Source organism: Salmo trutta, chromosome 2 (assembly GCF_901001165.1).
Source record: "Salmo trutta chromosome 2, fSalTru1.1, whole genome shotgun sequence".
Classification (NCBI taxonomy): Eukaryota; Metazoa; Chordata; class Actinopteri; order Salmoniformes; family Salmonidae; genus Salmo; species Salmo trutta.
Window position 1 is genome coordinate 51,244,889 of NC_042958.1, and position 22,504 is coordinate 51,267,392.

At 41.7% G+C, this 22,504-nt stretch overlaps 1 protein-coding gene across 1 annotated transcript in view; it reads left to right on the forward strand.

Moving 5' to 3' along the window:
• Positions 1-821: 821 nt before the first annotated feature.
• Positions 822-22,504, forward strand: part of LOC115156644 (guanine nucleotide-binding protein subunit alpha-13) — a 34,407-nt gene continuing 12,724 nt past the window's right edge. Inside the window, exons 1-2 of the mRNA XM_029704160.1 lie at positions 822-1,196; positions 13,449-13,675. Coding sequence (XP_029560020.1) covers positions 914-1,196; positions 13,449-13,675 — 510 coding nt within the window. The 5' untranslated portion in view covers positions 822-913. The remainder of the gene's footprint in view (positions 1,197-13,448; positions 13,676-22,504) is intronic.

A 22,504-nucleotide genomic window follows, 5' to 3' on the forward strand; every position in this document is an offset into this window, starting at 1 on the left:
CGGAGCAAATGGAATGGTATCAAACTATGTGTTTGATGTATTTGATACTATTCTACTAATTCCGCTCCAGCCATTACCACGAGCCCGTCCTCCCAATTAAGGTGCCACCAACCTCCTGTGGCATACTTAAGCAATAAGGCACCTCGGGGGTTTGTGGTATATGGCTAATATACCACAGCTAAGGGCTGTATCCACGCACGACGCAACGCGGACTGCCTGGATACAGCCCTTAGCCGTGGTATATTGGCCATATACCCCCGAGGTGCCTTATTGTGAATATAAACTGGTTACCAACGTAATTAGAGCAGTAAAAATACATGTTGTCATACCCGTGGTATATACATTTACATTTTACATTTTAGTCATTTAGCAGACGCTCTTATCCAGAGCGACTTACAGTAGTGAATACATACATTTCATACATTTTTATTTCCTGAACTGGCCCCCCGTGGGAATCGAACCCACAACCCTGGCGTTGCAAACACCATGCTCTACCAACTGAGCTACAGGGAAGGCCCCCATATGGTCTGATATACCACACCTGTCAACCAATCAGCATTCAGGGCTCGAACCACCCAGTTTATAATATATTGTCAAAGCACACTTCCTGGTTGTAGAAGAGAGATGGGCTTGGCCCTCTGTGTGTGTTTATTTGTATCTCCATTTGCTTTTTCAGAAGCAGCAGCTACTCTTCCTGGGGTCCACAAAAAAACATGACAAGATAAAAACACTCATACACTGATAGTCACACAAATAATGTACGTTTGTGTGTGAACGAGCTGCCTAGCGAAAGCGGTGTGTGTCACATGTAGTGGAATTGGAATAATTATATTTCTATATTGTAGTCGCGTTTCCGCGCGCCTCACATGAACGAGCAAACACTCTCCCGTGTATCGATGAAGCTGCTTGAAACATGGCGGACTTCCTGCCGACCCGATCCGTGCTAAACCAGTGCTTCCCAGTTTGCCTGCTTACCAGCACCGAGGTTGAACAGCTGAGGAAATCTAAGGAGATTGACAAAAGTCTTTCCCGAGACAAAACCTACGCGGAACGACTAGTAAAGATACTTTTACTGGGCGCGGGCGAAAGCGGCAAGTCCACTTTCCTCAAACAGATGAGGATCATCCACGGGCAGGACTTCGACCAGCAAGATCGTGAAGAGTTCCGGGCAACAATTTACAGCAATGTTATCAAAGGTAACTAGGGAGAACGACTACGGGACTAAAAAACTACGAGTTAACATTCTGGAAGCTTCTTTCGAGCCCTAGTGAAAGTTGAGTGGTAAAAAAAACTGTTGGGCGAAGTTTACATTCTGTGTATGCGTGGAGCTGCTCGCTGAAGTTAGCAGCTAAATTAGTTAGCTATGGGTTTAACGTTAGCTTCAGAACTACAATTAAACAGTCACAGTTTAGTGGATGAACGCCAGTGTTGTTTATGACTAACGTTGTCGGCTAGTATGAGAGTGTCTCAGCTTTTAATGTAAAAGGGCCATTTTATGTTATAACTAGTTCAATCCGATGCAAAAAGGGTCATTAGGACGCATCCTTTAGAAAGTGTTAACCTACTTCCTGCTGTCAACTCTTCAATGGCGAAGCTGCATAAAGATGTCGGCATTCAGATGACATAATTGTTTTACCATATGTCGGTCTTCAGATGACATCATTGTTTTACCTTATGTCGGTATTCAGATGACATCATTGTTTTACCTTATGTCGTATTCAGATGACATCATTGTTTTACCTTATGTCGGTATTCAGATGACATCATTGTTTTACCTTATGTCGTATTCAGATGACATCATTGTTTTACCTTATGTCGGTATTCATGTCATAAGAAATTCCCCTCGACCACGCCCACAAATTGGGGAAAACAAACCCACATTGACCACCCATTGTAAAACATAAATAAAATAAAAAGCCTACTTAGTCATCCATATTTAATTCTACAGAAATTTCAGCCTGCGAGAAGAGCCCTGTGGCTTTCAGCTTAAATCATGGTCAACAGATGCTGACCTAGACACAATATTTTGCAGACCCTCCAGGATTTCGCGATTAAAAAAAAAAAAATGTATTTATGCGGCCAAAAATGCTTGATTTTTGCAGCAGCATTTCTGAAATTCTACGATACATTTTGCGATGTTTTTTTTTCTCTCGTTCATTTCATATAAAGCAATAAAGTCATATGTGCTCAGTTTTAGGACGATTTTAAGCACAATACATAATACAAAAACAATTAGAAACATTTGAAGTGCTCAATTTTGTTTATTTTCCTGAACAGCAATTTCTCTGAACAAAAAAGGTGTGGAAGCTAGCTCAGATTTCCAACATATAAAAAAAAACGCATGGCCCCTTAATCTGTAGATAGTATAAAAGATTAAACTAGAACAAAAGAAACACCTGGGGTCCAATCTGCAATTAAGACATATTATATCTCAAGTTCATCTTCCATGAAAACAATTAGACAAATTTATATTTTCGTCTGTATCGCAATGCCTATATCGCAATGTAATCCTCCATTTCATCCTCTCTATCCTCCTCCATATCAGTTGCTCCACTGCGGACTCGTTGGTTGTGGTACAGTACGTTTTACAGAGATTGTAAAACGGAAAAGCTGTCAAATTTCTCTGTGCTTTGAGCAGCGCTCTCCATAGACAGACTGGGGAAAGCAGAGTGCCGACCACCCTACTAAAGCCAAGGTTAGCGGAGTAAAAGTTTGAGTAATACGCCGCTCACCTTGATTCTTTCAGCGCTTGTCACAGTCTTCCCTGCTACCACTTCCGTCATGGTGATCTGTCGCTGCTGTGCGAACTGTTCTGACATTCTCATATGCTTTGCTGATTCCAAGTGACTGTTGATTGTCGACTTTCTCTTGTGTTCCAGCACAATGTTGCACGGAGTGCAAAACAATTTCCCCCCACTTTCATGTAAAACGTTTTGATTTTTTTTTTGCAAGGTCTTTAGCTGTTATTTTTGTTGGCAAATGAGAGATTTCTGTTCGTTGTACTGCCTGTCAGCCATCTTTCTACGTGAATACGTTGACAGGCCAGGGGGAAAAACTTTGTTGATGTGTTTGGATTGGGCCATTTTCCACGGTAAGAATGCAGTAATTGGTCAAATTTACTAACCCGCTTTTGATTAATGCGCTAAAAGGACAAGCATTTGTCAAAATTGCGAGCTCTCACATAATATGCACTGATTTGTTGATTTTTGCATTGAATTATGCGATCGCGGGATCCTGGAGATACTGATTTTGGCTTCCCATTGTGACCTAGCTAAGCGGTTCTGATACCACCATCTGTGGGGGACGCACAGCCCGAAAGTGCACCTCCCCACAATTCCCAAACAGCACGTCCTCTATTCATTTAAATGTGTTGACAGTTGGAGAAATTGCTTGAGCTGCGCTCAGAATTAAAGTATGTCCAACATAGGTCCAATATTCTAGAACACTGCTGTGCATATGTGTACTTGTTTGATACTCTGATAGACCCTTAAGGCTATTCTGAGTGGGAAATTGTGGGGACCCTGGTGTCCAAGTACAAGTGGCTGTGTGTGTGAAACATTTCTTCACAGGTAAGACATTTAACCCGTTTAGTATTATCAGTTTGTACAGTGCATTCAGAAAGTTTTCAGACCCCTTCACTTTTTCCACATTTTGTTACATTACAGCCTTATTCTAAACTGGATTTCTTTTTTTTATCCCCCCAGTTCAAACTACTCACAATACCCCATAATCACAAAGCAAAAACAGGTTTTTAGGAGAGAGAGAACTAATTTATAATACTTTTTTTTTTAAATCGGAAATATCACATTTACATAAGTATTCAGACCCTTTCCTCAGAACTTTGTTGAAACACCTTTGACACCGATTACAGCCTAGAGTTTTACTGGGTATGATGCTACAACCTTGGCACACCTGTATTTGGGGAGTATTCTTCTCTGCAGTTCGATAGGGTTCAAGTCCGGGCCACTTAAGAACATTCAGAGACTTGTCCCAAAGCCACTCCTTCGTTGTCTTGGTTGTGTGCTTAGGGTCGTTGTCCTGTTGGAAGGTGAACCTTTGCCACAGTCTGAGGTTCTGGGTGCTCTGGAGAAGGTTTTCATCAAGGATCTCTCTGTACTTTGCTCCGTTCATCTTTCCCTCGATCCTGAGTAGTCTCCCAGTCCCTGCCGCTGAAAAACATCCCCACAGCATGACGCTGCCTCCACCATTCTTCACCGTAGGGACGGTATTGGCAGTGGTGGAAAAAGTACTAAATTCTCATACTTGAATAAAAGTAAAGATACCTTTTAATAGAAAATAACTCAAGTAAAAGTGAGTCACCCAGTACAATACTACTTGAGTAAAAGTATTTAGTTTTAAATATACTTAAGTATCAAAAGTACAAATAATAAAAAAAATCCTTATATTAAGTAAACCAGACAGCACAATTTTCTTGTTTTTCTTATTTACGGATAGCCAGGGTCACACTCCAACACTCGGACATCATTTAAAAGCAAAGCGTTTGTGTTAAGGGAGTCTGTCAGATCAGACTCAGTAGGGATGACCAGGGACGTTCTCTTGATACGTGTGCGAATTGGACCATTTTCTTGTCCTGCTAACCATTCAAAATGTAACAAGTACTTTTGAATGTCAGGAAAATGTATGAAGTAAAAAGTATATCATTTGTTTTAGGAATGTAGTAAATTGAAAGTTGTCAAACATATAAATAGTAAAGTACAGAGAGACCCCAAAAACGACTTAAGTAGTACTTTAAAGTATTATGTGTTATGAACGGTGCCTGGTTTCTTCTAGATGTGATGCTTGGTATTCAGGCAAGAGAGTTCCATCTTGGTTTCATCAGACCAGAGAATATTGTTTCTCATGGTCAGAGTCTGTTAGGTGCCTTTTGGCGAACTCCGAGCAGGCAGCCATGTTCCTTTTACTGAGGAGTGGCTTTCATCTGGCCACTACCATAAAGGCCTGATTGGTGGAGTGCTGCTGAGATGTTGTCCTTCTGAAAGGCTCTCCCATCTCCACAGAGAAGCTCTAGAGCTCTTTCACAGTGACCATCGGGTTCTTGTTCACGTCCCTGACCAAGGCCCTTCTCCCCCGATTGCTCAGTTTGGCCAGACAGGCAGCTCTAGGAAGTGTCTTGGTGGTTATGAACTTCTTCCATTTAAGTATGATGCAGGCCACTGTGTTCTTGGGGACCTTCAATGTTACATAAATGTTTTGGTACCCTTCCCCAGATTTGTGCCTCGACACAATCCTGTCTCGGAGCTCTACGGACAATTCCTTCAACCTCATGGCTTAGTTTTTGCTCTGACATACACTGTCAACTGTGGGACCTTATATAGACAGGTGTGTGCCTTTCCAAATCATGTCCAATCAATTGAATTTACCACAGGTGGACTCCAATCAAGTTGTAGAAACATCTCAAGGATGATCAAAGGATACAGGATGCACCTGAGCTCAATTTCGAGTCTCGTAGCAAAGGATCTGAATACTTATGTAAAAAAATACGATTTTCACTTTGTTGTTATGGGGTATTGTGTGTAGATTGATGAGGAGAAACATTCATTTAATCCATTTTAGAATAAGGCTGTAACATAACAAAATGTGGAAAAAGTGAAGCGGTCTGAATACTTTCCGAATGCACTGTAACTCCACTCCTTGTATCTGTGTAGTCTGTTTGTTTGTGTGGTCTTGGCTAGCCTAATGTCCGGTCAGTGCCTAGATAGTCACGTCAGTGATTGCTAACGTTAGCACTGTCATGATAAGGGGCATGAGGGAAGCCCTACAATACTACGTTTTTCCATGTAGTGGGAATGTTTGATAGAAGGCAATGTTGAAAAGTAATCTTTAGACATGTTTTCCTTATGTAGTTTTGAAATTAATGTAAACAAATTTGGGCACAAAATCTAAGAACTTGGAACTTTTTATTTCAGCTCATGAAAAATGGGACCAACAATTTACATGTTTTATTTTTGTTCAGTGTATTTAATACCAACTGGTTTTTAAGCTACGGCATGCAACATGGTTCAATACCGACTGGCACTATCCGCTGAGTTTTTAAACTACGGCTCGCGACATGGTTCAACGAGCCAATGTATCAGCACGAGAGGTAAGTTGAGCCACCCCTTGTTTCTAGGAAACCGCAGTAAGGCACTCAAGGCAGTGCTGTATCATGAATACAGTCACAGGTAAATGGCATTGTCAACCCGTTTACCTGCGACAGTATTCGTGATGCAGCACTGCCTCGCGTGCCTTACGCCTCGATCACACCTACAGCATCATACCGTTCTGGTACACCATAAGTACGTAGCTACATTTGCCTTGCAGCATTGCGTTGCAGAGGCAGTTTCAGTGTGTTCAGTGTGGTGCATACTTTGGATTTATCGAACGTATGCATCAAACTGTATGTGTAGACGGCTTGACAGAAATGGTAGCAGAGAGTAAATGTAGGCAGACAGCAAGGCGTATATTAACCGCCGCTGTACCAAACCAAATGCTAGGCTGGAAAAGAGGTGAAATAATGTTCGAGTTAAGATCAATACAAGAGATGATTGGGTCAGCAACATGAACATGATATTCTGATGGAACTTTTAGCAGGCATAAGTGTGTTTCTGACGGCCAATACAGAACGGCTTGGAATGCTGCTTGTCCAATGAGGATCCAAGCAACCAGTTTTTTGAACAAAATTAATCATGTGACCAAATATTTAGGAATAGGTCATCATTTCAAGGAGTCTGTAAAGGAAGAAACCACATGGAAAAGTTGGTACGCAAGTTAGCTCCAAATAACTATTTTTCACAAAGTCAGATTAATTTATTGTGTTTATAGAAATCATTATGCTTTTATCTAAATCAAAGTAGATCGTTTTTTAAAGATTTGTTTTATACATCAGTTGGGGTCTCTATAAGCTACAATGATGTCCCAAACCTAGCATGAAAGTCCATCTTTGTAGCTGTGTGGGTTAATATAGTCACAATGTTTGCCTTGGGGTAAGTTGTGCCAATGGCATTTCAACAGGTGTAGAAACAGTGAAATGCTTACTTACAGGTCCCTTTACAACAATGTAGAGATATAAAATAGAAATAGTGACACAAGGAATAAATAGAGTGAATAACAATAACTAATACAAATAACGTCTATATACAGGGATTAACAGTACCAAGTCGATGGGCAGTGTTACGAGGTAATTGAGGAAGCTATGTACATATAGGTAATGTTAACGTGACTAGGCAACAGGATTGATAATAGACAGTAGCAGAAGCGTATGTTGTGAGTGTGTGTGCCGTCAGTATGCATGTGTGTTGGTGTAAGTGTGTGCGAGTCCAGTGTGTGTGTGCATAGTCAATGTAGGAGAGTTGGTGCAAAAAAGTGTGTGTGTGTGTTGTGGTGGCAAGGTGTGTACTATGTGTGTTGTGATGGCAAGGTGTGTGTTGTGATGGCAAGGTGTGTGTTGTGATGGCAAGGTGTGTGTTGTGGTGGCAAGGTGTGTGTTGTGGTGGCAAGGTGTGTGTTGTGGTGGCAAGGTGTGTGTTGTGGTGGCAAGGTGTGTGTTGTGGTGGCAAGGTGTGTAGTGTGTGTGTTGTGGTGGCAAGGTGTGTGTTGTGGTGGCAAGGTGTGTGTTGTGGTGGCAAGGTGTGTACTGTGTGTGTTGTGGTGGAAAGGTGTGTGTTGTGGTGGAAAGGTGTGTAGTGTGGTGGAAAGGTGTGTAGTGTGGTGGAAAGGTGTGTAGTGTGGTGGCAAGGTGTGTACTGTGTGTGTTGTGGTGACAAGGTGTGTGTATACATAGTATTTTTGAACTTTAATGTTTATGTGAATTTTTGTTACAGAGCAGACACCATTATGCCCTGTCTATACAAACGTAAAACAAGCAGGGGTCTAGCCCCCCTTGAGGTTCTTGAGAGAGCTGCCAAGGAAGTGAGAGAAGGGAAGAAGACAATTGGAGCAGCAGCAAGGGATGAACATATAGACTGAATGACACTGAAGAGGTACAGAAAACAAACATGTACCTGTTTGAAAGAGGCGATGACAGAGTAGCAGAGGAACACCAGGTCTTATCTGATGACATGGAGTCTGAACTTGATAAAGAGAGGTGATGACAGAGTAGCAGAGGAACACCAGGTCTTATCTGATGACATGGAGTCTGAACTTGATAAAGAGAGGTGATGACAGAGTAGCAGAGGAACACCAGGTCTTATCTGATGACATGGAGTCTGAACTTGATAAAGAGAGGTGATGACAGAGTAGCAGAGGAACACCAGGTCTTATCTGATGACATGGAGTCTGAACTTGATAAAGAGAGGTGATGACAGAGTAGCAGAGGAACACCAGGTCTTATCTGATGACATGGAGTCTGAACTTGATAAAGAGAGGTGATGACAGAGTAGCAGAGGAACACCAGGTCTTATCTGATGACATGGAGTCTGAACTTGATAAAGAGAGGTGATGACAGAGTAGCAGAGGAACACCAGGTCTTATCTGATGACATGGAGTCTGAACTTGATAAAGAGAGGTGATGACAGAGTAGCAGAGGAACACCAGGTCTTATCTGATGACATGGAGTCTGAACTTGATAAAGAGAGGTGATGACAGAGTAGCAGAGGAACACCAGGTCTTATCTGATGACATGGAGTCTGAACTTGATAAAGAGAGGTGATGACAGAGTAGCAGAGGAACACCAGGTCTTATCTGATGACATGGAGTCTGAACTTGATAAAGAGAGGTGATGACAGAGTAGCAGAGGAACACCAGGTCTTATCTGATGACATGGAGTCTGAACTTGATAAAGAGAGGTGATGACAGAGTAGCAGAGGAACACCAGGTCTTATCTGATGACATGGAGTCTGAACTTGATAAAGAGAGGCTATGACAGAGTAGCAAATTTTATTTGTCACATGCGCCGAAAACAACAGGTGTAGACCTTACAGTGAAATGCTTACTTACAAGCCCTTAACCAACAATGCTTTAAGTTTAAGATTCTTTTTTTTAATAAGTGTTAAGTAAAAAAATGTAAAATAAAAGTAACAAATAATTACAGCAGTAGTGAAATAAGCGAGGCTATATACAGGGGTACTGGTACAATCTGTGGGGGCACCTGTTAGTTGAGGTAATATGTACATGTAGGTAGAGTCAGTGACTATGCATACAGTCATGGCCAAAAGTTTTGAGAAGGACACAAGTATTCATTTTCACAAAGTATGATGCCTCAGTTTGTATGATGACGATTTGCATATACTCCAGAATGTTATGATGAGTGATAAGATGAATTGCAATTAATTCCAAAGTCGCTCTTTGCCATGCAATGAACTGAATCCCCCAAAAACATTTCCACTGCATTTCAGCCCTGCCACAAAAGGACCAGCTGACATCATGTCAGTGATTCTCTCGTTAACACAGGTGAGTGTTGACGAGGACAAGGCTGGGAATCACTCTGTCATGCTGATTGAGTTTGAATAACAGACTGGAAGCTTCAAAAGGAGGGTGGTGCTTGGAATCATTGTTCTTCCTCTGTCAAACATGGTTACCTGCAAGGAAACACGCGCCGTCATCATTGCTTTGCACAAAAAGGGCTTCACAGGCAAGGATATTGGTGCCAGTAAGATTGCACCTAAATCAACCATTTATCGGATCATCAAGAACTTCAAGGAGAGCGGTTCAATTGTTGTGAAGAAGGATTCAGGGCGCCCAAGAAATTCCAGCAAGAGCCAGGACCGTCTCCAAAAGTTGATTCAGCTGCGGGATCGGGGCACCACCAGTACAGAGCTTGCTCAGGAATGGCAGCAGGCAGGTGTGAGTGCATCTGCACGCACAGTGAGGCGAAGACTTTTGGAGGATGGCCTGGTGTCAAAAAGGGCAGCAAAGAAGCCACTTCTCTCCAGGAAAAACATCAGGGACAGACTGATATTCTGCAAAAGGTACAGGGATTGGACTGCTGAGGACTGGGGTGAAGTCATTTTCTCTGAATCCCCTTTCCGATTGTTTGGGGCACCCAGAAAAAAGCTTGTTCGGAGAAGACAAGGTGAGCACTACCATCAGTCCTGTGTCATGCCAACAGTAAAGCATCCTGAGACCATTCACGTGTGGGGTTGCTTCTCAGCCAAGGGAGTGGGCTCACTCACAATTGTTCCAAAGAACACAGCCATGAATGAAGAATGGTACCAACACATCCTCTGAGAGCAATTTCTCCCAACCATCCAGGAACAGTTTGATGACGAACAATGCCTTTTCCAGCATGATGGAGCACCTTGCCATAAGGCAAAAGTGATAACTAAGTTGCTCGGGGAACAAAACATCAATATTTTGGGTCCATGGCCAGGAAACTTCGCAGACCTTAATCCCATTGAGAACTTGTGGTCAATCCTCAAGAGGCGGGTGGACAAACACAAACCCACAAATTGTGACAAACTCCAAGCATTGATAATACAAGAATGGGCTGCCATCACTCAGGATGTGGCCCAGAAGTTAATTGACAGCATGCCAGGGTGGATTGCAGAGGTCTTGAAAAAGAAGGGTCAACACTGCAAATATTGACTCTTTGCGTGAACTTCATGTAATTGTCAATAAAAGCCTTTGACACTTATGAAATGCTTGTAATTATTCTTCAGTATTCCATAGTAACATCTGACAAAAATATCTAAAGACATTGAGGCAGAAACATTAATTTCCACAAAGTTGTCATTCTCCAAACTTTTGGCCACGACTGTAGATTATAAACAGAGAGAGGCAGCAGTGTAAAATAGGGGTCTGGGTAGCCCTTTGATTAGCTGTTCAGGGGTCTTATGGCTTGGAGGTAGAAGCTGTTAAGCCTTTTAGACCTAGACTTGGCGCTCCGGTACCGCTTGCCGTGCGGTAGCAGAGAGAACAGTCTATGACTAGGTTGACTGGAGTCTTTGACAATTTGTAGGGCCTTTCTCCGACACTGCCTGGTGTAGAGGTCCTGGATGGCAGGAAGCTTGGCCCTAGTGAAGTACTGGGCCATACGCACTACCCTCTTTAATGCCTTGCAGTTGGAGGCCGAGCAGTTGCCATACCAGGCAGTGAAGCGACCAGTCAGGATGCTCTTGATGGTGCGGCTGTAGAACCTTTTGAGGATCTGAGGACCCATACCAAATCTTTTCAGTTTCCTGAGGGGGAATAGGCTTTGTCGTGTCCTTTTCACGACTGTCTTAGTGTTTTTGGACCGTGATAGTTTGTTGGTGACGTGGACACCAAGGAACTTGAAGCTTTCAACTTGTTCCACTACAGCCCTGTCGATGAGAATGGGGGTGTGCTTGGTCTACCTTCTCCTGTAGTCCACAATCATCTCCTTTGTCTTGATCACGTTGAGGGAGAGGTTGTTGTCCTGGCACCACACGGCCAGGTCTCTGACCTCCCTATAGGCTGTCTCATCGTTGTTGGTAATCAGGCCTACCACTGTTGTCATCAGCAATCTTGATGATGGTGTTGGAGTCGTGCCTGGCCATGCAGTCATGCGTGAACAGGGAGTAAACGAGGGGACTGAGCACACACCCCTGAGGGGCCCTGTGTTGAAGATTAGCATGGCGGCTGTGTTGTTCCCTACTGTCACCACCTGGGGGCGGCCCGCCAGGAAATCCAGGATCCAGTTGCAGAGGGAGGTGTTTAGTCCCAGGGTCCTTAGCTTAGTGATGAGCTTTCAGGGCACTATAGTGTTGATTGCTGAGCTGTAGTCAATGAATAGCATTCTCACATAGGTGTTCCTTTTGTCCAGGTGGGAAAGAGCAGTGTGGAGTGCAATAGAGTGCATCATCTGTGGATCTGTTGGGGTGGTATAAAAATTGGAGTGGGTCTAGGGTTTCTGGGATAATGGTGTTGATGTGAGCCATGACCAGCCTTTCAAAGCACTTCATGGCTACAGATGTGAGTCCTACGGGTCGGTAGTCATTTAGGCAGGTTACCTTAGTGTTCTTGGGCACAGGGACTATGGTGGTCTGCTTGAAACATTGGTATTACAGACTCAGACAGGGAGAGGTTGAAAATGAACATGATCACACAGTTGTCTGGAACAGCTGGTGCTCTCATGCATGTTTCAGTGTTACTTGCCTCAAAGCGAGCATAGAAGTAATTTAGCTCATCTGGTAAGTTTGTGTCACTGGGCAGCTCGCGGCTGTGCTTCCCTTTGTAGTCTGTAATAGTTTGCAAGCCCTGCCACATCCGACGAGCTTCAGAGCCGGTGTAGTACTGTCCTGTATTGATGCTTTGCCTGTTTGATGGTTCGTCGGAGGGTATAGCGGGATTTCTTATAAGCTTCCAGGTTAGAGTCCCGCTCCTTGAAAGCAGCAGCTCTACCCTTTAGCTCATTGCGGATGTTGCCTGTAATCCATGGCTTCTGGTTGGGGTATGTACTTACAGTCGCTGTGGGGACAACGTCATCGATGCACTTATTGATGAAGCCATTGACTGATGTGGTGTACTCCTCAATGCCATCAGAAGAATCCCGGAACTTATTCCAGTCTGTGCTAGCAAAACAGTCCTGTAACTTATCTGATGACATGTAGTCTGAACTTGATAAACATATCAAGAATTTTTCAGACCACTTTAGTAGCCTCGAATGCAGAGAACTTGCCTATGAATTGGCACATAGAAACAACATCCCTGTCCCAGACAGCTGTTCAGGACTTATTCCACATTTTGTTGAGTTACAGCCTGAATTTTCTCACTGATCTACACACAATACCCCATAATGACTAAGTGAAAACATGTTTTTTGGAAATGTTTGCAAAATTATTGAAATTCAAATACAGAAATATCGAATTTACATAAGTATTTACACCCCTGAGTCAATACTTTGTAAATGCACCTTTTGGCAGTGATTATAGCTGTGAGTCTTTCTGGGTAAGTCTCTAAGAGCTTTCGACACTTGGATTGTGCAACATTTGCCCATTTTATTATTTAAAAAAATCTTCAAGCAAAAACCTAGCCATGAAGTCCGAGAACTCATAGATAAAATTGTGTCGAGGCACAGGTCTGGGGAACACAGTGGCCTCCATCATTTGTAAATGGAATAAGTTTGGAACCACCAAGACTCTTCCTAGAGCAGGCTGCCTGGCCAAACTGAGCAATCGGGGGAGAAGGGCCTTGTTAAGGGAGGTAACCAAGAACCCAATGGTCTGGAAGAAACCTGGAACCATCCCTACGTTGAAGCGTGGTGGCAGCATCATGCTGTGGGGATGTTTTTCAGTGGCAGGGACTGGGAGACAACTCAGGATCAAGGGGAAAGATGAACAGAGCGAAGTTCAGAGAGATCCTTGATAAATTTGCAAACATTTCTAAAAACCTGTTTTTGCTTTTGTTATTGTGTGTAGATTGAGGGGGGGGGGAATATTTTTTTATCCATTTTAGAAAAGGCTGTAAAGTAACAAAATATCATCGACCCCCATCAGAGAGTTTCTGTGTATGGTCGTTGTTGTTGTTAACTATCAACTCTCTGTCCTCTTCAGGTGTGCGTGTGTTGGTGGATGCACGGGAGAAGCTTCACATCCCCTGGGGTTCCCCTGACAACCAGGTGCACGGAGACAATGTGATGTCATTCGACACACGGTCTGCGATGATGGCGAACGGCCAGGTGGAGATGAGCGTGTTTCTCAAGTACCTGCCCTCCATCCAGGTCCTTTGGGCCGACAGCGGAATACAACAGGCCTACGACAGACGCAGAGAGTTCCAACTGGTTAGTACACACACCCCGGGGTTTCCGTTATCCGTCAATTGCCGGCTTATTCATTGCTGGAAATACCAGTCAATGGAAATATATTTGACTGTCATGCTTTTCGGGCTACAGGTTAATTTGCATTATTTAGTGGAATTAAATTGGCCTGTGTGTTTTTGTTAGTCATCATGTATCTTATTTATCCAACACAACTATCACACGCGCACAGCATACAGAGCCTATTTTGAGCAAGATTTTTCCAGCAGCTCCTCAGCTGATTGCCTTTGGTTTCGCAATGAATGTGTTTTACTCCATTCTAAATGCAATTGCGTATTAAATAGTTTTGGTGCATGATGAAAAAAAGAGTTACTATTTTATTTTTCAACTGGTAATTGAAGCACGCCTCCCATTCACCATTCAAGTGCGGGCAACAGGCTATCAGCGCGTCACCACCACTTTACAAATGGAAGCTGGAGGCGTGTCTTACCTTGCTTCAAAGTAGGCTATAGGCAAAATTAGATCATGGAAATGTGGAGCCACTTCTTTTTTAAAGACTTCATAGGCCGCTCAGCATTAAAGAGCGAGATTAGGGGGTAAGGCCCTGAGATAGACTAGCGTCCTGTCCAGGGGGTGTGCTTGTACATCAAGCTGCCTCGCTACAGAAACAGGAGATAGGCTCCTGCTCCTATGAGCTGTTCCAGCTCGCACAAACCAAGGTTCATGCAAGGCTACTTATCCAGCAACTGGGATCAGCGACTCTGCAAACGGCACCGACTCAGACGAGGCAGAAAAGCTAACAAAAGTTTTGGAAAACACCTATTACATCTTCGCCCGTTGTAGGAAAGACATATTGTTAAAACATTTAACAACTGCTTGAAGTTCTGAGGGTAATCGACTTGTACCAACAGCTTTATGCTATGGAGGAACAACATACTCCATTGTAGAAAGATCCGGCTACCTCACAAAAGAACTCTAACCTAACGATTTACTTATCATTGAAGTAGAGGCTAGTGCTCTTGCTGGAATCCATGCAACACTTAAAGTTTTGTGAGGAGGTAGCAGGCTTGAGGGGGAGCTTGGAGTTTAGTCAGAGTGAAATTCTCACGTTCCAAGGAGAGAAAAAGGCACTCACAGCCAAGGTAAAAACCCTCAATTCCAACCTGTATTGTCTACTCAGGGAAAACAAGAGTGATGAGGGAGTTACTACTAGACATACAAACCCGAAGCATGCAGGAAAATCTAATATTGTGTGGGATTCCTGAGGACGGATCCAATAATCCAGAGGGGGCGATCAGAGAGTTCATGCAATCCGCCTTGAAACTTGCTCTAGAGACTGTAAACGAGGTGGCTTTCCACCGAGTGCAGAGACTTGGAGCTCGGAGCGACAAGACCAAAATTTGAACGCTACCAACAAAAGGAGCTGATCAAAAGCAGGGGACTAGAGCTTAAAGGGACCAGATTCTGTCTCAATTACCAATTTCCCAGAGAGATAAACGAACGTCGCAAGAGGCTGTATCCTGTACAGAGGCATCAGAGGGAGAGGGGTAAGCATGCCTTTCTCATTGTGGACAAACTCTTTTTATAGATGGACAGCTCTTCCAAGACAACTCCATAACACCATGGCGGTACTAAATTCTACAGGGACAGAAAATGGGGACAAAAAATATCTGAACACTATGAAGTTGATACGCGCACACACTCAATTACACACTTGCGCACACTCAATTTCACACTCGCTTACACATACGGAGACACAGTCTCTCGCTCTCTCACTCAAAATGTTCTATCACTTATGTTTTTTGTTTGATGTCTTTGTTTACATGTTTATTTGTTTACAACAAGCAATGGGAAGATATCAGAACAGGGACGTTGAGGAATAATAACATTGTACGGATACATTTGTAATGTAGTGAAGCCATCTCTACAGTAATGCAAGGTCTCTTAATCATGTGAAATTGCTATGGAAATGCTGGGATGTGTTTTTCCATGAACATGTTTAATTTAATTATTATGCAACTATGATGGTGATAAGATATGGATTTACAATTATCATCCAGAATATTAAGTCTATACTCCATGTTACACACAGTGCTGAACTTTCTCCATTTATAGACTATTTGTCTTACCGTGTACTGATGAACGTCAAGGCTTTTAGACGTATTTTTGTAACCCTTTCCAGCTTTATGCAAGTCAACAATTCTTAATCCTAGGTCTTCTGAGATCTCTTTTTGTTCGAGGCATGGTTCACATCAGGCAATGCTTCTTGTGAATAGCAAACTCAAATTCTGTGAGTTTTTTTTTTTATAGGGCATGGCAGCTCTAACCAACATATCCAATCGTGTCTCATTGATTGGACTCCAGGTTAGCTGACTCCTGACTCCAAATAGCTTTTGGAGAAGTCATTAGTCTAGGGGTTCACATACTTTTCCCAACCTACACTGTGAATGTTTAAATGATGTATTCAATATAGACAAATACAATCATTTGTGTGTCACTAGTTTAAGCATACTATGTTTGTCTATTGTTGTGACTTAGATGAAGATCACATCAAATTTGATGACAAATTTATTTAAATCCAGGGTTCGCATACTTTTTCTTGCCACTCACTAAATCACATCCAATATCACACACATCAACCTACTCAAATCTACTACACACACACACACACACACACATCTTGACTCAATTGTCTAACGTCTGTTGCATTGGCAAACAGGCAAGGGAATAAAATAAAAATTGCTAAAACCTGTTTCTTGAATTCTAAACATCAGACATTCTGTAGCGGTCTTTATATTTACCACAGAAGAACCAAGAAATTAAGAGCGTCACAACGGCTGTCTTTTTGGCTTTAATGTCGAACTGCAATAGTATTATGAAAAGACAGGACAGGAACACATCAGTCTCCAATGCACCATCTGACAAGTTGTTCTATACAGGAGCATGAAGAAAGATAAAACACACATCCTGTCTCACATCCCCAATACATTGCTAGGTGCTTTCAGTGTTGATAGTATTAAAATACAACAACTCATGTACAAAAACACTAATACAAACAAGCTACAATGTGAAATTGCCTTTATCCCATTCAGACCTTAGAGGGCTAAAACTACATCTCCCATAATTCGCCGCTAGCATCTGTCGGCAGCTCAGCTAACCGTTTGCATCAAAGGCATGCTAGCTAGCAACAGCAGTACTTTTTAGCGCTCTATAAACTATATCAACAACAATAAAACTCAGAAAATTACGTTTCAATAGTCTCTCACTCCCTTATAACAATATCTACAGCATCAACCTTGGGATGTTTTATTTATTTTACATTATGGACTTCTACAAAGGAGTAATCTGCAGCACATACCTTTTTCTCTGTCTTTTCTCGGACTGAGCAGAACGGGAGCTACGGGTAGTACCAGGGTGTTAGTAGGTGACGTAAGCACCCAGATGAAATAAAATGCATTTAATGAAATAAAACCCGAAGATGTTAATATCATTCAGCTACTGTAGCTGCCTACTTCAACAGGCAGCACTAGTAGCGCAACAATTAAAAATAGACGCCAAAAGTAAAGTTCCTGGCGATCATAGCGATCTGACTCTCTCTCTTCCCCCCCCCCCCCCCCCCCCCCTTCTGTCTGAATTTGGAGTATTCCTGTTTGCGGGCTTGGGCCACTGACCTTTAACCTGGTTGTTCTGTTCTGCATTGTGTACTATTCTAATCATTTGAAGTTTGATGGAATAACCATTTTAACTCTCCTGCAATTTGAAATCTCTATTTCTGACTGTCATAGTACCTCTTTACAAGCACTAATTATGGTAAATTTAGACTGAGAATAGTATCTAGTTATGGTAAGGGGTGAAATAAGGATAGCCAGTTATAATTGTAACGGCTTAGCAGATTATAAGAAAAGATCAGTCTTACGAGGCTAAAAGGAATATAACATATACTGTTTACAGGAAACTCACTCTACATCCTTAGATGAAGTTGCGTAGGAAAAGGAATGGCATGGTGAAATAATTTTCTGTCATGGACAAAGGAACCCGAAAGGTGTGATATTAACAAAAATGTTGATCCGAATGTGCAAATAGTCAGGAATGATTCAGTAGGAAAGTCCTTCCTTTTGAATATGAAAGTGGATTTTTTTTTTTACTGATTTGGCTCATTAATCTATAATATGGTCCAAATCAGGATGATCCATACTACTTCAAAAATATTTATACTAATGTATTGAACTTACAGGCAACAAATGATCAAATCATCATGGTGGGAGACTATAACACAGTGTTAAGTACCTCAATGGACCGTAAAGGTAATCACTCTACATACTATCATCACCGTGCTCTTAAGGAAATCACAAATATTATGGACACATTAAAACATTATGGATATTTGGAGACTAAAAAACCCTGACCTAGTGAGATATACATGGAGACTTAATCAAGCTAGTTGTCTTGACTACTTTCTTGTCTCTTTCTCTCTTGCATCAAAGGTTAAAGTATTGATAGGAGATGGAATGTGATCGGATCATCTAATTGGCCTTCACATAACTCTTACAGAATTTCCACGTAGACAGGGATATTGGAAATTTAATCAGTCTACTTCAGGACAATCTATTCTTAACTAAGACATAATTTGTAACTGAATTTTACCAGTACAATATAGGTTCAGCAAATCCCCTTATTGTTTGGGATATATTTTAATGTACCTTCAGAGGTCGTTCAATATTCATCAATAAAAAAAAATGCGGTTTCTGCCTGAAGAGACAAGGCTAACAAGGGAAATACATTAACTAATAGTACAGGTAGATAGCAATAAAAACAGTACTACAGAGAGACTAAGTTAGAGGAAAAAGAACTGGAGGAACTTATTCAAGAACGATCGAATGTAATCTATTACAAAAATAAAGCAAACTGGATGGAATATGGAGAAAAATGCACCAAATTCTTCCTGAATCTCCAACACAGGAATGCTACCAAAAATAATTTGCAGAAACTCTGCAGGAGAGTCATCTTTGATTCTCCGAATGTGACTCAACACCTGGATTCAGTCTTATGTAGCACAATTTGAAATAGTTTTTTTTACATAATATAATAAGTAGATGCTTAGAGCTACACAATGGTATGTCATACACTGCATTTAAGGAACAATGGGAAAGTAATTCTGCTTTGAAAGTTGATCGACTTGTAAACTCACTTTTGAGAAAATTGCCTTTGAATGTTTTGCTATCTAGTGAAGAGCTCTTCTTTGTCTATACCCATTCAGCATCGTTCACACCCTCACCCGAAGCTTTAGCCCCACCCATCTCGTTTCGCTCTCGAAACGCACACTTGACGCTCTGGCCGATGATTTGTTTACCTCTGGATAACATGAAAACAGCCTAACCAGCTCTGCTGTCAACAATTTCATTACGCTTTTTTACAGACGTTTACTGACACCGGCCATATTCAACGGGTGTTGTACACATGTCATGTAACTTTAGCTAACGAGCCAGCCAGCCAACATTAGCTAGCTAAACAATGAACAGTGCCAACAATGCCACAGTGCTGGGAGCTAACCACCCATGTTCAATGTTAGCTAGCTAACATTAGGCTTTAACTATAATAGCAAACGGCTCTGGGAAATGAATAATACGTCAGCTAGGGAGCCAGCCAGCTAACGTTAATTAGCTGGCTAACCGTACACTTTAGCTTAAGAAATATAGCTTGCTAGCTAGGTAAGGCTATTAAATACTTTGTCTGGAAAAAAACCCAAGGCTTAATGGCATACCGGAAGAGGTATATAACGACCTTTTGTTTATACACTCAAAGCTCCATTTATTAACTTGTTTTAACTACTCCTATTCAAATGGTTGTCTGTCAGGTACTCAGCAGGAAGGTCTGATTTCACTATTATTAAAATAAGAGTCCTTTTACACTTCAATGTTGTGTAGAAAAAATACTAGCGAAATCATAACACTCAGAATTAAAAAGGTTTTAACAGGTTATTGTTCATCCTGATCAGACAGGTTTTTTTACGTGGATAATACATTAGAGATAATATATGATAACTAATAGAACATGAAACATTTAAGAAGTTAGGCCTGGTAGTTAGGCCTGGTATTTAGGGGACTATGATAAAGTAAGACTGGATTTTATTTATAAATGCCTTGATCTTTTTTTTAATTTCTGTGAGTCTCTTGTAAAAGTAATGTATAGCAACCCCAGGTGTAAAATAGTAAATAGCAGCTTCTTCTCAGAGTTTTGAGATAAAGAAGGGTGTCCACCATATCTATTCGTAATGGGAATCTAAATGCAAGCTATTAAAATCAGATCAAATAACAAAATTAAAGGCTTAAAAACAAAGGTGTCCATGTATGCCGATGACTCAAGTTCTTTATTAAGTCCGCAAGCTAGATCCCTGCAATGTCTCTTTGAAGAACTTTTCTGGACTCTCTGGACTAAAACCTAATTATGGTAAGTGTACAATATTACGTATTGGATCTTTAAAAAATACAACTTTCATTACCCTGTAGTGTACCTAGAAAATGGTCTGATGGTGAAGTAGACATACTTGGTATTCACATTACAAAATGTATAAATGAGCTCTCCACAATGAATTTCAATAGAAAACTAGTAAAAATAGACAAGATCCTGCAACCATGGAGAGGTAAATACCTGTTTATTTATGGTAAATTTGCACTGATTAACTGCTTAGTCATATCTCAGTTTAGTCACTTATGGCGCTGCCTACTCCTGATTCATTTTTCAAATCCGATGAGCTAAACCCGACATGCTAAAGCGTGCCTATCTACATAATGAATATGAACTGGGTGTGTTGAAATTATTAAATATAAAAGCACTAAACCTTAAAGCTTCACTTATACAAGTTTTACTTGAACCCTAAATGGTTCTCAAGTAGATTACTAAGAAAAGTTCATCCATTGTTTACAAATTGCCTTTGTGCAGATTGCCATATCTCATTTTCAATTAATCAAATCTCATTTTCAAACAAGCATTGCAGAGCTAGTTACAATTTCAATTTCATCCCTCTGAAAAGAGAGAACGAATATTATGGTTGAACTCAAATGTGCTGGTTGAAAAAATACCTGTTTCTGGAAAATGTTTGAAAAGGGTATTTTGTTTTTTAAATGATTTTGTAAATTGGAATGGAAGTTATCAAAATTGTTTAGGAAGGTCTGCTCAATCCAAGATTACAACCAATTGATTACAGCATTACCCCAAAAATGGAGAAGACAGGTGGTAGTGGGAGGAGCTAGGGACCTGGTCTGTCTGCCCAATATAAAGGATCAAAGCTGGTGTAGGGGAAAAAATTGCATAAATGGAAAAGTATACCAGTTTTATTTGAGGACCAGAATGTTGACAGCTGTGCCATACAGATTGCAAAATAGTTGGGAAGAGATTTTTGATGTACCTATTCCATGGTACAGGGTGTATGAGTTGATTATATATAAAATGATGCAAGATTCAAGACTTTGTGCTTTTCAGATAAAATTATTGTACAGAATTCTTGCCACCAACAAAATTGTGAATATTTGGGGCATACAATCATTGCAGAATCAATAGACCATTTGTTTTGGTATTGCCCTCAGGTAGCCTGTTTCTGGTCTCAGGTTCAGGAATGGCTGAAAAAGCATACAATAAATCTAAAATTGACCCTAGAAATAGCAGTGTTGGGTGATCTGGAGAGACCTGGTCAGTCAATAGGTGGGATGGGCTGAGGTAAGCTGAGGGTTGGGATGTGGAATAGGAGACAAGTTGGAGTGGAGTTGAATGGTCCCGTGTGGCTCAGTTGGTAGAGCATGGGTTGTGGGTTCGATTCCCACGGGGGACCAGTATGGGGGGGGGGGGGGGGGGGGGGGGGGAAATGTATGCATTCACTACTGTAAGTCGCTCTGGATAAGAGCGTCTGCTAAAATGACTAAAATGTAAATGACGGTCAATGAAGATAAAAGTTAAAAATACAGTTTAAAAAAAGTATGTTTGAATGACACTGAGGGGCAACGTTGTTACATCTAATGCCTGTTTGCCTGAGGCTGACGGCGCGTAGGTGTTTGTACACATGCATATACACACTCGCATTCAATCGCACACACGGACACATACACACATGTAAATAGTGCCACTCAAATGTATTCCGATGGCCTTGCTGTTATGTTTGTTGTCCTTGATGTCTTTTGTTTTTGCCTTGTTTTCCTGTTTTTCTCTTTTGTTAATTTTATTGGGCATTGGGGTCGGTGTTTTGGGCGTGGGGCATGGAATTATTTTATTTTAAACTGTGGGGGTGGGGGGGGTCTTGGAGTTCTGGCGGTTGGGAGCTTGGGCCGGTGGCTGATAGGTCGCTGGTTCGGATCCCCGTTTTTTGACCTTGTGGGAGATCTGTCGACGTCAAAGTTAATTCAACTAATGCAAGAGCACCAGCCTCTGCCATATGAACACATTGATACACTGTGATCCAGCCTCTGCCACATGGACACATTGATACACTGTGATCCAGCCTCTGCCATATGGACACATTGATACACTGTGATCCAGCCTCTGCCATATGGACACATTGATACACCGTGATCCAGCCTCTGCCATATGGACCTATTGATACACCGTGATCACCAGCCTCTGCCATATGGACACATTGATACACCGTCATCCAGCCTCTGCCATATGGACACATTGATACACCGTCATCCAGCCTCTGCCATATGGACACATTGATACACCGTCATCTATTGACGGCTAAAGAAATAAGTGCATGGTCCTCATAGCCTATAGGCCAATGCAGCCGTAAGACTAACTTCCATTGCTCTTTCACAGCGAGGATTGGTGATTATCGAGGGGGAGATTGTTAGAAGGATTTTTCAAATC